At 50.8% G+C, this 16,179-nt stretch overlaps 1 protein-coding gene across 8 annotated transcripts in view; it reads left to right on the top strand.

Moving 5' to 3' along the window:
* Positions 1–698: 698 nt before the first annotated feature.
* MYO18A (myosin XVIIIA) overlaps positions 699–16,179 on the top strand; it is a 154,594-nt gene continuing 139,113 nt past the window's right edge. For 2 of the 8 annotated variants that reach the window (XM_074189103.1, XM_074189099.1), the window contains exons 1-2: positions 703–857; positions 11,360–12,438. In XM_074189103.1, coding sequence (XP_074045204.1) covers positions 11,440–12,438 — 999 coding nt within the window. In that variant the 5' untranslated portion in view covers positions 703–857; positions 11,360–11,439. Of the gene's footprint in view, positions 858–3,231; positions 3,719–11,359; positions 12,439–16,179 lie in introns of those variants that run through there. The other 6 variants (XM_074189100.1, XM_074189101.1, XM_074189097.1 and 3 more) reach the window with 5 other exon arrangements.

Below are 16,179 nucleotides of genomic sequence, written 5' to 3'. Positions count from 1 at the left end.
CAGCTCCAAGCCAGGCCACCCAAGCCTGCCTGGGGCCCTCTCTCGTCCCATGGGAGTCCCCACTTGGGTTTTCTTCTGGCAGGGAAACGGCACCAAAGTAGGTCTTCGGTCGTCTACCTGCCTTGGCGGAGTGGGCCCCCCCCCCCAAGCAGATATACACAAAGACCCGCCCCCACCCCCGCAAGCACAGGAGCTGCTATCTGCCGAGCCCCGCGTCCAGTGAGATTCACCCCGAGATTCCACCGGCCGCATGAAAGCGACGCCGCTCTTCCCGCGCCTGTTTCAGGCAGCGCCACCCCGGGCAGGGGCCGGGCGCCGGCGGGCGGCGGGGTCCTGGTGCTCACCGGGCCCGCCGGGGTGTTGATCCCGGGCGCGGCCAGCAGGGCGCTCCCTCCTCCGCGCGGGGCCGGGCTGGTGGGGCGGCGGGGCTGCGCTTCACTGCGCTGCGCGGGGCTGGGCTGGCCGGGCTGCGCTGCGCGGGGCCGGCCTGCGCGGGGCTGGGCTGGCCGGGCTGCGCTGCGCGGGGCCGGCCTGCGCGGGGCTGGGCTGGCCCGGCTGCGCGGCGCGGGGCCGGGCTAGGCGGCCGGGGCTGGGCTGGGCTGGGCTCGGGCGGGCTGGGGGCGGCGCCGCGCGGCTCGGGGGCTCGGCTGGGCTCGGCCGGCCGCCCGCCCGCCCGCTCGCTCGGCGCGCCGTTGCTGGCCTCTGCCGGGCTCTGCTGCGTGCGCCCGCCGCAGCCCGGGACTGCGAGCCGGCGCCGGAGCGGGGCCGGGGCCGGGGCCGGGCCGAAGACGAGGCCGGTGCATGCCGCGTCCCTGCGTCTCCTGCCTGGCCGCCCGACCGGCGGGCTCCGGCTGCCGGTGAGTGCGGGCCGGGCCCGGGGCGCCGGAGCCCGGGGAGGGGGGGCGGGGGGCCGGGGGTGGCCCGGGTGGCGGGGCTGCGGGGCGGGCTCCTCCTCCTCCCCTCCCCTCCTCCTCCTCCCCTCCTCCTCCTCTTCCCTCCTCGGCTCCTCCGCGGCCCCGGACTCCGACTTCTCCCGGAGCCCTGCTCTGGCGCTGGGGGCGCCTCTTCCCGGGGCCCTGGCGCCGAGCCGCGCCGGGGCTGGGGAGGCGGGGGGGGGGGGGGCAGGCGGCCTGGAAGGGCCAGGGCCGGGGAGCCCAGCCCCCTCCTCCTCTCCGGGGGTGCCCAGTAATCCGAAGGAAATGCACTGGCCTGGAGGCGAGGGGGGCGGCGGCAGGGTGGCCCCCTCCCTCCCAGTCCTTGATGGGTCGGGGAAGGGGGGAGGCTGCCCTGCCTTAGGCCCAGTTTCTCCTGACAGCCTTCAGGGGAGGGGGGAAAGCAAAGGAGCTCGGAGTCCATTATCCTCTCCCAGGCCCTCACCCTTTCACTGCCAAAGCGGTACAGCCCTCCCCCACCCCACCCCACCCCCACCTCAGCAGCTGCCAGACAGCTGGCAAAACAATGGAGTGAAGGCGACCCTGGTTCCCTGATGCCCGCTGCCCCCCTTCCTCCTCCTCCTCCAGCTAGAGGCAAAGATGTCTGGGGGAATCCTTGGGCCTTGGGGGATTCTGGGTCCTCCGCCGGTTTCCCTATTTACCTTTTTCCAAAAAGGGTAGGAAGGAGGGGGAGTAGAGAGGGAAGCGAGCTCGCCTGGGGCAGGGGTGAGAGACGAGCCTGGGCTGTCCCCACCCCACTAACCTGTCATGCCAGTTGGTTGGGTGACAGGCGTTGGGGGTGATCTGCCCTTTGGGGGGTTCCCTGGGGGGTGGTTCCTTGCCATACTTGGCTAGGCAAGAAAGGGTCACATTTCTTGGGCAGAGGGAGCTACAGCGGGCGCGCGCGCACACACACACACACACACACACACACACACGCTTGGCTTTGTCATAGTGGGTTGGGAAGAAGGGGGCGGGCACACATGGGTACATAGCTCTTCCAGAGACATGTGCTCTCCGAAGGAGACTGTGCTACTGGGGCTGATGATGGTCTGGGTTGGGTTTTGCCGGCTGATAGGCTACTTCTGTTGACTTGGGGGAGGGGTATATTGGGAGCCAGAGCTCCTCTCCCAATCCATTACCTGAGGAATGAAAAGTAGTTCTTTCCTTGGGCAGAAGCACATTATATTATAGTATGAGAGCTGAAAGAGACCTTGTCAACCAATCTAGTCATTTTACCAATGACACTGAAACTCAGGCTGAGTGACTTGTCCAAGGTCACCTGGTACACATGAATTCACACCCTCTAGGTCCACTCTTTCCTTTGGGTTAAGCAGTGAACAGACCTGTTGCCATGTCTGTGCCACCATCATTTTTGTTGGTTCAGGGGCCAGTTTCTATTCAAGGATGCCAAAAATGCCAATGCTGGCACTTGGTGGGAATCTGGGGCTTCCGGCCAGCTCCTTCCTTGGCCAGCTCCTCCAGTGGTCAGGGTTTCCTTCTTGTGTCTGCCTCCTGAGCTTCCCCTCTGGCTCCTTTGTCCCAATCTCAGGGCTTTCCAGGAAATGGCCTCCCTTTCAGGTCATTACCAGTTAAATATAGCAGTGGGTGGAGGTTTGCCCGTCTATTGACGTCTTCATGTTGGGTGGAAGTGGAGACTCTAGGATGGAGGGAAAGAGCGCCTTCTTCATAGGTAGAAGCTGTTTGGGAGGAAGATTTGGGGGGGCATCAGGGCCAGGAGTATATAGGCCTTCTTATCAGTTATTTCCTGATGGAAGGACTGAACTTTGAGCTGTTGCTGGCCTGGTCCCCTGGCTGCACCAATTACCTTCCTGCCCAACCCTGGCCCATCACCACCCCTCAGTCTAGGGAAGATGGCCTGAATGTTCCCCCTATGAGGGACTCGACACCCTCTTCCTGAGACCTAACAGTTCTATCACATAGTAGGTGCTTGGATTGATTGAGAGGGGCAGGAAAGAGACAGATAGGGCCATCATTGGCATGGTGAATTGTTTTGGAGGAAGGTGGACACCTCACCCTTGGATTCTGATCTTTCTCTCCCCCTGTCAGTCAGTGACCATTACTAAAATATCTACTTATCAATCAGGCAAGGAACTACAATACAAAGACAGGCAAGCAGTAGGTTCTCTTCCTCCTCTGGCACCTGACCCTAGTGTGGAGCTTCCTCAACTCCCCCCCCCCCCCCCCCCCCCCCCCGCCCCAATCCAGAAGCTCAGATCCAGACTTGGAGCATCTCTGTCTTGTTTTTTGCCTCCAGTCACCTCTGCTTGGCCAGACTTTGACCATCCGTGTTACTGGCCTTCCTCCAGGAGCTCTGAGTCTGGGACAGGCCAGTCTCACAGGTCTCTCCAGGGGAGTGCTGGGTGGAGTGAAGCAGCCAGGAGGCCAGGGCCTGGCCTAGAGAGAAACCACCCTGCTGAGGGGTGGAGTACTAACTTTATTTGCCTTGTCTCAGGAAGACTAAATGCTTCCTCACTGTGCAGGGTCACAGACTCGGAGGGCAATGTTGGGGTGGGCTTTTTGGTGTGTGAGTGGTTATTTTTCTGCCTCTTGGAGTGGAGTACTGTCTGTAGTCAAGACACAATCCATCTGGAGCAGGCAGAGCTGAGAAGGAGAAAGGAACGGAGGCCTCCAACTGATCTGCTTTCCTGACCAGCTGGCCAGATTCCAGGCTGCTGGCAGTTGGGTCCTGGGGCTTTGGGGGCTCCTGGACCCTTGAGTACCTTGCCCCCCCCCCCAGGGGAGAGAGTAATCATCTGGGTGTGGTGAGTAAGGAGAAGGGATTTATCAGATTGGCCCCAGTGGATGGGTTTGAAGGAGTACACTGCTCAAACCACTTCTTCCTAAATTGTCTACAGGGAAGGTCCAGGCTGGGGGGGCTTGGTTAAACTTCCCAGTCCCTGGCTGGTGGTAGCCTTGTATTCTCTCTGATCTGAATTCACAGCCCCCCCCCCCCCCATCCCCCTGTTTCTAGAGAAGATGAGGAGAAAGCTTAGGGCAGGGATGGGGGACATTTCTGGAGGGGGGGAAAGGACATCACTGAGGGTCGACAGGATGTCCTGGGGGATCAGAGTTGGCTTAGAGTAAAGTGGGGCCCTCCTTTCTCCTTTATGTCTATCATCTTTCTGGTCTGTTCTTTGTCTCGAGGTATGAATCGTGCGGCTTGTAAATTATCTCTGTTCCCCTGATATTTCAAACAGCCCCTACTCAGTGTGGTTTAAAGCTCTGGTACTGAAGGTTTTAAAAGGCTCTTTTTCTCTTCTGGGAATTTTGTAGACTTTAACAACTGATTTTTTTTTTTTTTTTAGGTTTTTGCTAGGCAATGGGGTTAAGTGGTTTGCCCAAGGTCACACAGCTAGGTAATTATTAAGTGTCTGAGACTGAATTTGAATCCAGGTACTCCTGACTCCAGGGCCAGTGCTTTATCCACTGTGCCACCTAGCCGCCCCAACAACTGATTTTTTAAATGAGATTTCTAATATTCGGACCCTGCCTCTGACACATCTTTGTCTGGGTGATCTTGGACAAGTCACTTGATTTCTGCAGGCCTCACTTTCTTCTTCTGTAAAATGAGAGGGTAAGACTAAGTGGCTTCTGGACCATTTAAGCTCTGTGGAGTTCAGGTCAGAGGACTTGTCTTTGAATCTTGCCTCCACAACTTTCTGTTGGTGTGACCTTTTTGTCAAAGGAAAGGGTTAGTCTAGATCAGCTTTGAGTCCTCTCTGCCTTTGGCCAAGATCTGGACTCTGGGGAGGTGCTGAATGCTTCATGGTTAATGATCTAAGGGAACAGCCTCTGAAAAGAGGTACTGGTCGAGTTGAACATTCTAGAGGCCATAGGTCATAAAATTGGGTGGAAAGTTGGTCATAATTGAATCCAGAAAGGTTGTTAGGGGCCAGAAAACTTGGGTTTGACCTTTAACTCGGCCACATGTAGATGTGTGGTCTTGGGTAAGTGATTGTCCCTTGCTGGTTGGGGGAGATGTCCCCTACCAAATGAGAAGGTGGGAAGAGGTGGGTGGTCTTATTCATGATCTATTATCTTAGCCTTCCCCAATGCCTCATTTTACAGAGCAGGAAACTGAGGTTCAGGGATGGGAACTGACTTGTTCAAAGTCACTGGATTAAGGGCAGAGCTGTCATTTGGGAACTTCCATTAGGAGGCTCTTGAAGGGGTTTTTTCCTTGGTTAAGACAGGGGAATTTGGGCAAAGAAGGGAAGTCAAGAGGAAATAGTGTCTGGCTACCTCTCCTGGGACAATGAGATTCTTGCTTTTTGTGGGGTGGGGGGGAGCCTTGGCTTGACTGGGGCCACTAGCTGACTGATCCCTTCCCTCCCTGAGTAACTATACATGACCAGGGAGGGGCTGCTCTAACTCTGGGAGTCCTATGTGGAGTAGCAGAGGAAGCTAGCCTGCCTTTAGTTGGCTGATGTCATGCCAGACATGTGCAGTTGGTTTGGAATACACCTGGAGTCAGATAAGCACCCTGTGACTGAGTGGTGAGTCAGAGGAGGTCTGCGAGCTCAGCAGAACCAAGGGAGGGTGTTGGGCCCCTTCTTACCTTGTTGCCTGGACTGGGCTGGGCTGGGTTGTTTTGAGCCAACTCACCCCCTGAGGTGTTGGGACCAACCTTCATCTGTAGTTTGGTGAAGGGGTCACTATGTGGGATACAGGGAGCTTAAAAAGCCCTTTAGCTGGAGGAAATGGCCTCTCTGATAGGTCAGAGGCCTGGGAAGGAAGGCCTGACATCCCTGAGTGAAGCATTTCCTTTGTTTTTATTTATGAGTTAGTTCTGCACAGGGACAGAGAGGGGAGAGCTGCCTTGAGAATGGTCCTTGCGATGACCCCTTCCTCATGGGAGATTCCAGATACTCTCTGGCCTGGGTGCTGATGGCCATAGCTATACGCTTCAGGCCCTGGGGTTTCTAAAACCCTAACAGTAAATCTGTCCTCATGTAAAGTCACAAAGTACAGTTGGGCAGCCTGGTGTAGGGGATTTGGAATTCAGGAGTGGGGTGGGGCAAAGTTTTAAGCTTGACCTGACTGGCTGCTCACCCTCTCTTAGAGTATTCATAGAACACTGCAGTCAGAGGAACTGAGTTCAGATCCTGCAGATGATGTTCATGACCTAATCACAGAGGGCAATTCATTTAACCTTTCTGGGCCTCAGGTTCTTTGGCTATAAAAAGAGGGGGTCCCTTCCACCTTAAAACCCCAAATCCTCGGTTTCTTTGACTGATGATATTCCCTCCCAGATGCGATGTTTGTAGGGGAAACAATTGGAGAATGTTATTATGTTCCACAAATGTAATTGTAGAAACACCTGTCCTCTTCTCCTATATTTTGGTGTAGCCAAGTAGAAACACACCAGACACAAATCATCTTCTCGCCATTCTTTTCCTATTTAGAATTCTCTGACTTCTCATAGATGAATAAGATTGTTGGATCATAGGCTCTCCCCTTGGAGGTCTCATAAAGCATCATGAGAATGATGTCATTGCTGTTGGGATGATGGGGCAGGTGTGTTCCTCAGCCTTTCCCCATCCAGTTGGGATCTCTCTCCTCTGCTAAGCATTCTGTTATTCTTTTTTTCTTTTTCCTTCTTTCCCTGATCCTCTTGTCATAGAAACTAACTTGGCTCTTGGGAGCCCATGGCACAACTTCAGTGCTAAGTTAATCTAGTAGTTGGCCTGGCATGGGCTTCTTCTTGGAAAAAAAAGTTGCTGAAGATTCCAATTCCAGGATCCCTCAGGTCCTTCTAGCTTCTGTAGGACACGATTCTGGGATTCATTGAGCACTTAGAGGCTTAGAAGGAGCTTTTGTAGATCAAAGGAGGCAAGATCTACCAATTTTGGGGTCAGGATGGAAAGGAAATCCCCAAGCAGGCCCCTCTCATCCCCACACTGCCCCCCCCATCTGTCCATAGTTTCTGTGATGATTCTGGAGAGCCAAGAAGTCAGTCATTTATAAACTGGAAAGCATCAAGAGGAGGGTGACCATATTGGGAAGGGGACTTGTGGATAAATGAGTGGAGGGAATGGGCCGTAGACTGGGGGTAGGGAAAGGGGGATACTGACAAATTTCAGATACCTGATGTACTATTTTGTGAAGGATTGCACCTAATCAGTTTGACTGAAGAGAACCGACCCAGGAATGAGAGGAAACTGTAAAATGGGTCATTTAGGCTTGGGGTCAAGAGAAATGTTATCTGTTAGAATGATCTAAAAGTAAGGTGAAGTTGCCTTAAGAGTTGAAGGGATCCCTTCTACCTTTTTGAGGGGGTTTTTGAGAGATGGTCTTAATAACTTCTTTTTTTAAATTAAAGATTTTATTTATTTTGAGTTTTATAATTTTTCCTCCAATCTTACTCCCCCCCCCCACAGAAAGCAATTTGGTCTTAACAACTTCTTGTGGGTTGTAGTAGAGAAACTTTTTAGGTCCAGGTGGATCTGGGTGACTGCTGGGGTCCCCACCAATTCTGAGATGGGGGTGAGTCTGCATTATAGATGAATGACTGAAAAATCTAGTAATCACCTACCAGATACTATGTTAAAAAAACTCGGTGTTGTAGTCTTCCAAAAGCTCAGTGTTGTAGTCCTCCATCTCCAGTATGGAAGACTTTTCAGTCAGATGCAGCCTCAGACATTTCTTAGCAAGTTTTTAAGTCTCTGTCTCAGTTTCCTTATCTGTAAAATAGGGATGAGAACAGAATCTTCCTGTATCAGATAATAACAATATTTTAAAACTACTTGATTAGCTCAGTGCCTAGAATATAGTATAAATAAAAAATGTTTATTTTTCTCCCTTCCCTTTCTCCTTCCCCTTCCACAGTCACCACAGTTACAGATAGGCCCTGTCCTTAAGGCATTCCCGTTCTAATAGATCCTAATAGATCCACATTTATTGGCCGTGACCTCCGAAGGAAGTTGCTCTATGAGGCATGTGACTGAATCAAAAAAACACTCAGCAAGAACTAATCTCTACCTCTGACACTAGCTGTGTGACCTTGAACAAGTCATTTCACCTTTCCTCCTCTCCACATCCTATGCATTTCCCTCACCCTATAGATGGGTTGGTAACCTGCAAGTGTGTGGGGAAAGTTCCACACTGGGAAATACTCGGGCCAAAACAACCAGAGGCTTTGCTGTTGTAAGATCCCAAAGTCTAAACTTAGGGAGGTGGCTAAGGAGCAGATATGGGTGTGGATGAGGTCTTAAAACATCCTGGAAAAGAGGTGTTGGCCAAGGGTGGTGGAAACAGAATTAGAATCTCCTAGCTCTCCCAGGCCTGAAGAATGGTACGCGGGTGGTGCTGTTGGTGACAAATGAGTGAGTAAGTGCCCTCTTTCTCGCCAAAGGAAACTAAAAAACTATGGAATTTTAGAGCTGGAAAAACTCTCAGAGATCATCTTGTCCACCTCCACCCCCACCCCCTTACTTCCATTTCACAGAGAAGGAAATTGAGGCCAGTGGCATTGCCAGGGCTAGACTCCAGATCTTCTGCTGCCCTTTTCAATTGAGTGATAGCAAGCTGTTTGGGAGTTGGAATAGTCAGAGGTGCTGTCAGGAGACAGGGGGATGGAAGAAATGAATCCCCAAGACTCCTTCCAGGCAGAATTTACGAGAACCTGCCTCCCTGCCCTCTTCCCTTTTTTTTTTTCTGGAGGAGGGAGGTTTTGAGATGCTTGCCTGGTATCTGACCCTGGTCAAGGGGAACCAGGCTCGGCTCAAGAGAATATGGATTTAATAGATTACATTGTCTATGACACAAAGGTTGAAGGATCGTTCCCAAGGTCAACCCAGTGAGTTTTGAATGCAGATTCTCTTACTCCTGAACCTCTTTCCACTATGTCAAAGGTTTGAGGCTTTGAAATAGCACAATCATGGAGCTAGAAACCTGGAAGTCACAGGGAAGGATTAAGCCAATATCCCTACACAACTTGGGACACCTCAGGAATGTGTTTAGGGTCCCTGGCCCCAACTCCTGGAGTCATAATGCTGACAGACCTCTGGCAGGAGGAGGTTGGGATACAGCCTGATGGGTGTCACCTTTATGGATTCTTAGCTGGGTCACCCTTGTTGAATCTTAATTTCCTCTTATATAAAGTGGAGCTATTGGTAGCACTTGCCTTACAGGAATAATATGCAATGAACTGAGTGGACATAAAGCACATTGCAAACCTTGACCCACTACCTGAAAGCATGATATGATTATTTTCAACATCATTTTATTCTTCTCTTTATATTGAGTGGAACTCATTTGGAAATGGGCCTGGGGCAAGTTGATTTTCTGGCTTGTTTTGTTTTGAATTTGGGGAACTAATTTATAGGTGGACAAAATGATGGATTTTTTTTTGGAAACTGACAGTATTGAGATTCAGGATGATGTTGATGGTGATAGTGATGGGGATGAGTGTGATGATGATAATGAAAGGGCAACAGACTTGTGGTAGGAGTTCTCTTCAGAGAAAAATGATGAGGACAGAGGAGAGGGTCCTCATACTCAGCAACTGATAGTGAGCTTGTTCTTTCCCTTGATGATAAACTATTATCTTATAAAAAGCACCCATTATGGGATGAGATGGGGGAGAGCTGATGAAAAGGGGGTCCTCAGTGAGTAAATAATGAGTATGCTGGAACAGCCAGTCAAAGAACTTGGGATTCCTGATGGTTGCTTCCAGGTTTATCAACATGGCTGGAATACTTTATTCTCTTGGGTTTTGACACTTTTAGCCCCAGGGATGAATGGAGAGGTCTCTAAGGTTGAAGGCAATCTTGTGGGTGGCTGGATGATTTATGGTACCTGCTTCTTTCTGGATAAGTGGTTGTATTGATGAGGTGGGAGAGAAAATAGCTAGAATCTGATTTCTGGGGGAGTAGTGTGACCTACTTCTCATTGCCTGCTCGGTAGAATGAGGAAAGTAGTAACCCCTGGGCTGGTGGGTTTTCCTCATTTTTGCTCCTCTCCCCTCTCTGCCTTCTCTCTCCCCTCCCCTCCCCTTCCATCCTTCCTCTCTCTTTTCTCTCTTCTCTCATCTCTCTTCCTTTCCCCATCTTCTTTCTTTCCTCCCCTCTCTTTTTCTCCCTTCTTTCTTTTCTTTCTTTCTCATCTCCCTCTCCTTCTTCTCTTTTCTCTCAGGCTGATGAGAGCTACATTCTGATCTGCCACTACTGTAACTTCTGTTCTTCTAAGGTATATATTTAGGTCCTGGTCATGGCAGGGAAAAGGATGTGAATTTTCCAGGATCCTGTTTATTGAGAACACGACCCTTCCCACCACACTGCCTCCTACCCCCAGCTGTTTGTTGTTTCTTTCAGTTGGGAACTTCCCTTTCCTCTTATTTTTCCTTTTCAGAGATCTCAGGCCTCTTCTATGGGATAAGAACAGTTAGAGAGGACCAGATGCAAGTGGAAGGGTAGAGAACCTTGACTGGGAATGAGAAAGGGAAGGACCAATTATTTTTCCCCAGATTTTGGGAAAGTATGGAACTTTCTCCATCATACCTGCAGGCCACTACCCATCTACAGGGTGAGGGAGAGGTGTAAGATATGGAGGGTGAAATGACTTACTCAAGGTCACAGTCACAAATCTGTCCTTTGACAGCTAGAGGTTGAGTGGGATGGTGGGCAAAAATCCTTTTCTCTCTTCTGTCCCTCTATTATGTTGGTGGTTAGAATGAATCTCTCTTTTTTTTTTTTTTAAGGTTTTTGAAAGGTAAATGGGGTTAAGTGGCTTGCCCAAGGGCCACACAGCTAGGTAATTATTAAGTGTCTGAGACTGATAAATCTCCTTTTGAGGAACACATTTCTTCCAATGCTTCCCCAGATCCCTAACTCCCATAATTTGTGAAACCCTAAAGGCAATAAGAAAATGTGATATTTTGCTCCTTCCTTTGGAGATCTGCTTCAGAGATCTGAAACTGGAAGCTACCTTCTTGGCCAGTTATTTCCAACCTTCTTTTGCAGAGGACGGAGGATGGGAGAACTGAGGGAGGTTGGGTGATTTAAGATTTAGTGCTGGATGGGACCTTGAGGGTCCCTTATTTTATAGATGAGGAAACTGAGGCCCAGAGATTGCTTTTTCCCCCCAAGGTCACCCAGGTAGTAAAAGGATGAGTCAAGTTTGAACCAGGTTCCTCTGACTTCTAATCCTTTGACCCCAAACTTTCCTGTTTTCCACTACCTCTCTTGGATTTTTGGAATTTCACACTCCTTAAGATTAATTAATATTAAAAATTGATAGGGACTTGAGAGGATAAAGCACCACAGACAGGGACAGGACTGGATAATACTTCTATTCCACTACCTAGCTTAGAATAAGGGTTGGGTTAGACTTGGGACTGGTCCTGGGTCTAGGTTTTCTATTGAGATACCTTCCTAATGCTCCATTTTTGTTTCCATTTATAGCATCAATTTGGGGCCCAGGGACCCAGTGCTGAGCATTTGTGAGCCCTGGGGGTCTATCTCCCACCCCAAAGACTTCTACCATGTTTAACTTGATGAAGAAAGATAAGGACAAAGATGGGAGTCGGAAGGAGAAGAAGGAGAAGAAGGAAAAGAAGGAGCGGATGTCTGCTGCCGAACTTCGGAGCCTGGAGGAGATGAGCCTTAGGCGTGGCTTCTTCAACTTGAACCGGTCCTCCAAGAGGGAGTCGAAGACAAGACTGGAAATCTCCAACCCCATCCCAATCAAGGTGGCCAGTGGCTCAGACCTGCACTTGACCGACATTGATTCTGATAGCAACCGGGGTAGTGTCATCCTTGACTCAGGCCACCTCAGTACGGCCAGTTCAAGCGATGACCTCAAGGGAGAGGAAGGTGGCCGGCCCTCGGTATTGCAGAGGGCCGCCAAGTTTGGCTCCTTGGCCAAGCAGAACTCGCAGATGATCGTCAAGCGTTTTTCCTTCTCCCAACGGAGCCGTGATGGGAGTGCTTCAGAGACCTCCACCCCCTCAGAACACTCAGCTGCCCCTTCCCCTCAAGTGGAGGTTCGGACACTCGAGGGCCAGCTGGTACGTCAGGTTGGCCCTGGTGCCTCGTGGCTAGGCTCCAGGACCCGGGGCCCTGAGCTGGTGAGCAAACGGTTTGCTGCTGACCTGCGGCTGCCCACCGCAGTGCCTCCACTACCTCCCCCTCCTCGGGAGCTGGAGCTTCAGAGACGACCCACTGGGGATTTTGGTTTCTCCCTTCGGCGAACAACCATGCTGGACCGGACTGGACCGGAGGGGCAGGCCTACCGACGGGTGGTGCACTTTGCTGAGCCTGGTGCAGGTACCAAGGACCTGGCACTGGGGCTGGTGCCCGGTGACCGTCTGGTGGAAATCAATGGGCAGAATGTGGAGAACAAATCGCGGGATGAAATTGTGGAGATGATCCGGCAATCTGGTGACCATGTAAGGCTTAAGGTGCAGCCAATCCCGGAGCTGAGTGAACTGAGCCGGAGCTGGCTGAGGGGTGGCCTCGGACAGCACAGGGAGCCCACTGACGTAAGTCCCTGCTAGGGGTCTGGGCTTTGGGAGGGAGGGGTGATGTCTTGCTGACTTTGCTTCCATCACTATGTTGGCACACAGTGGGCATTTAATAAATGTTTGTTGATTGACTTCTGCTTAGAAGGGGGTCATCTTCCCCCTGAAACCATATGCGTCTGGGTTGTTTTCCATTTTTGAGGGTTTTTTTTTTTCCCCGTGTCTTCCAGGATACTTTGCGCTCAGAAAAAGTGTTAATTGAGCGGCGGCTAGGTGGTGGGATAAAGCATGGGCCCTGGAGTCAGGAGTACCTGAGTTCAAATGTGGTCTCAGACACTTAATAATTACCTAGCTGTGTGGCCTTGGGCAAGCCACTTAACCCCGTTTGCCTTGCAAAAACTTAAAAAAAAAAAGTGTTAATTGAATCATCAGTCCTAAGGGTTCATTGGAAAGAGCATTGTCTTTCTAGTCATAGGGACTTGGTTCCAATTCTTCCTCCTGTCATTTACTCTCTCTTTGACCTTGGGAAATCTCTTAACTTCTCTACACCTCCATTTCTTTATGAGTGAAAATGAAGTGGAGGGGGGATGTATTTGACAGCCCTTATAACACTAAATCTATAATCTGCCTCATATAACCTTGGAAGTTATAAATCCTCATGGCCTCAATTTCCCCATGTATAAAATGAGAGGATTGTCTTCCAAACTCCCTTCTCTTCCTGTTCTGGGGACTGTCAATCCCTGGATGTGTTTTCAGTGTCATGGTAAGAGTGAACTCCAAAGTTTCCCCAAGAAGGAAGAGCAGGGACCTCTTTGTTGATCTTTGAATAGGTTGATCAGCCACACAACTTACCGACAGGTCTGTGGAGCTCTCCTGTGGCCTGGGTTGGACAGGGATCTGATTTGTGAGAGAGTGGTTTGAATCAGACTTCTGAGCTAAAGGACCGAACTCGAGCCTCTTGGCTTCCCCTGGGAAGCCACAGCCAGCTCCAGGGAGTCGTTGGGATGGAGATTCTAAGCACCGGTGCTTGGTAGAACCTCCTTAGGGATGCTGGGAGGGTTTGCTCCCATGCTCATCATCATCCCTGTGTCTGTGGGGTTGGGTCACCTCCTGTTGAGTTCTCCGGACAGATGGTTCCTAGTCCTGGCTGCTACTGTCGCCATCTCAGTCTTTGGCTGGCTTGGTAGAGATGGGGAGAGCTCTGGGCTTCAGCTTGTCTCACTGTATCCTATTCTACAAACTGGGAATAGTTATTCTCCCAAATTTTGCCGTATGGCCTTTTTGTCTCAGGGTCATTGGGAAAGAAGTTTGGCTGTCCTTAAAGCAGGTTAGAAATGATCATTCTCCCATTGGCTATGAGGTCCTCTGGCTCAGTGATTTGAGGAGAGGCATAGAGTGAGAGGACCTCAAAGACCATCTAGTCTAACCTCATTTTACAGATGAGGAAACTGAGGCTGAGAGGGTTCAGTAACTTGTGCAAGGTCACACTGTTACAGTCAGCATTTGAATCCAACTCCTCTGCCTCTGAAGCCTTTGTTCCACACCATCTCACAATACCTCTGGGAGGAAGCGGCTGTTTGGGATTGAAGGTGTCTCAAGTTAAGAGGTGGAGGATAATGATGGAGAAACATATCAGCTAACAAGTGCTGGCATTAAGAGTTATTCATTTTTTCCATCATTACGATGAGAGTCTTTATGTTCTTCAGGGAAGAGTAAAGGCCTGTGTCCTGAGGAGGTACTAAGGATGGCCCTTGGAGAGATTATGTATTATAAACCTCTCTGTGAGGCCAGGACACTTCCCAGTATGACTTGGCTTCCAGGCAGCTCTTGAGAAAAGGACATGACCTTAGGTGGGGAGATTTAGGCTCAGCTTTCCCAATAGCAGAGGTCATCAGAGATGTTTTGAAACCCCCATTCTTGGGCTCCTCCTCTTGGCTGGTTTGGGGCCCTTGACCCAGAGGCAGGGGAGTGGACAAGATGACCTGAGGCTGGCCAGTCTCCAGTCCAGTGTGGAGTCCTGATTGAACCAGCAGATGTAACCAGGTCTGGGAGTGAGAGGAAACACAAAGGAAGCAGGGAGAGGCAAGACCCTAGCTTTCTCTTGGTGGAGGGGAAACGGATGCTAAGGGCAGCCAGCTGACCTCGAGGCCTGGGAGTCAATAGAGACAGCATCACAGAGAACCACTGAGATCCCCTCCCAGACGTTAAGCTGGGCTGGAATCTGGGCAGCTTTGCCAGCAGGGGGAAGAGGGTGGAGAGGAGTCAGGGAGAAACATGGGGGGAAGAGTCTGGGCCCAGAGAGAAAGCTATTTGCTCCAGGCCAGATCTGCCTAGATGTCTTTGGTCAAGTCACTGCAACTCGTTCTTCTGTCAAAGGAGAAGGGTTGGAGTAGGCGGCCTCCTTAGAATCCTAGCATCCTTTCTGCCCTTTATGGAAATGGGTCCAGCTTGGCATTATTCAGAAGCCATATCATCTGTCTCCTTCATGATCCACCATTTTCCATCTTTACTGCTATCCCATATCACAGCTGCCTCGAATTTAAAAACTCTTCCATCCCCAGGGAAATCGAAGACGTGGTATAGGAGCAGGTAGGCACGAAGCCAGAGAGAATGTCTCTGCAGCATTGGCTTTCGAGAGGCCCCTGGAGGGAGGGGCAGAGCCAGCTGGTGCCCAAGGTGGCTCCTGACTGCGAATGAGCAGGTAGGACTTTGGGAGGAGTGCCATGCAAAACCATGGCCTTGTAAGTCACCTTTGGCACAGCAGCAAGAAATAGGATTCTAAAAACAAGGCTGGAAGGCCCAACCTTCTCCTTTTATTGTTGAGGAAACTGAGGCTAAATGACTTAGCTGAGACTAAGTGACAGAGGGAGGCAGGTTTTGAATCCAGGATCTCTGACTCTTAAACCATTGTATCTTTCCGCTGTACTGCACTGTCTCTCTAACTAGAAAGTAGCCTGGCTCATTCTTGTCAGGTGGGATTTTGAGCATGAGAGTTTTGGGCAGGGAGAAAGGGGATGAGTTGGGACAGGTGACCCTGGCAATACCATCTACCACCTGGCAGGCCCATGTGAGCTAATCCCTAATTGTGTCTCCTCCCCCTCCTGATCTTGAGGCTTCTCTTTCTCTGTAGGGATCTACTCTTAATTTCTTTGCCAAGACTAAGAGAATTCCCGGCTGTCAGGGGCCTGGCTCTTGGGCGGAGCATCCTGACAGCTCCCAGATCCCACAGGGACTCTTTCCGGCAGCCAGCCAGGCCAGCCAGTCACCCAGGGCTCACTCAAGGGAGTCCCTTAGACAGCTCTGCCCTCCCTTGACCCAGAGCTGAGTATTAGGCCATTTGTTGGGTCAACCCAGATGGCCTAGGGAATAGAAAGCCCCTCTTTCTTTAGCTCCTTCTGAGATTCTTGGGGGTAGGGTTATGCTGATGTGTACCCAAAGCGGGCTTTGTCTTTTGGTCTGTTTCTCTTGTGCCCTGCCCATTCACGAGGAAGGACTGGCCATAGAAATTGGACAGGCTTAGAAGCCAGCAACACTGGCCCTAACTGCAACTACTTCCTTTTTCTAAAATGCCTTTAGGATATTTTGTTATGAATATCTATAGCTGAGGGGGAAGAGATTGCTAATAACTGTTCAGAACCTAATCCCTAGGGCAAATATCCCCATATCAACTTTTTTAAATTAATTTTTTTGATATTTTTCTTTTTTTTTAATCTAGATTCCTAATCTATTCCCCGCCCCCATCTTCCCCTTCTCCTAGAAAGT

This window comes from Macrotis lagotis, chromosome 5 (genome assembly GCF_037893015.1).
Source record: "Macrotis lagotis isolate mMagLag1 chromosome 5, bilby.v1.9.chrom.fasta, whole genome shotgun sequence".
In the NCBI taxonomy this organism is placed as follows: domain Eukaryota; kingdom Metazoa; phylum Chordata; class Mammalia; order Peramelemorphia; family Peramelidae; genus Macrotis; species Macrotis lagotis.
This window is presented reverse-complemented; position numbering and strand designations above follow the sequence as displayed.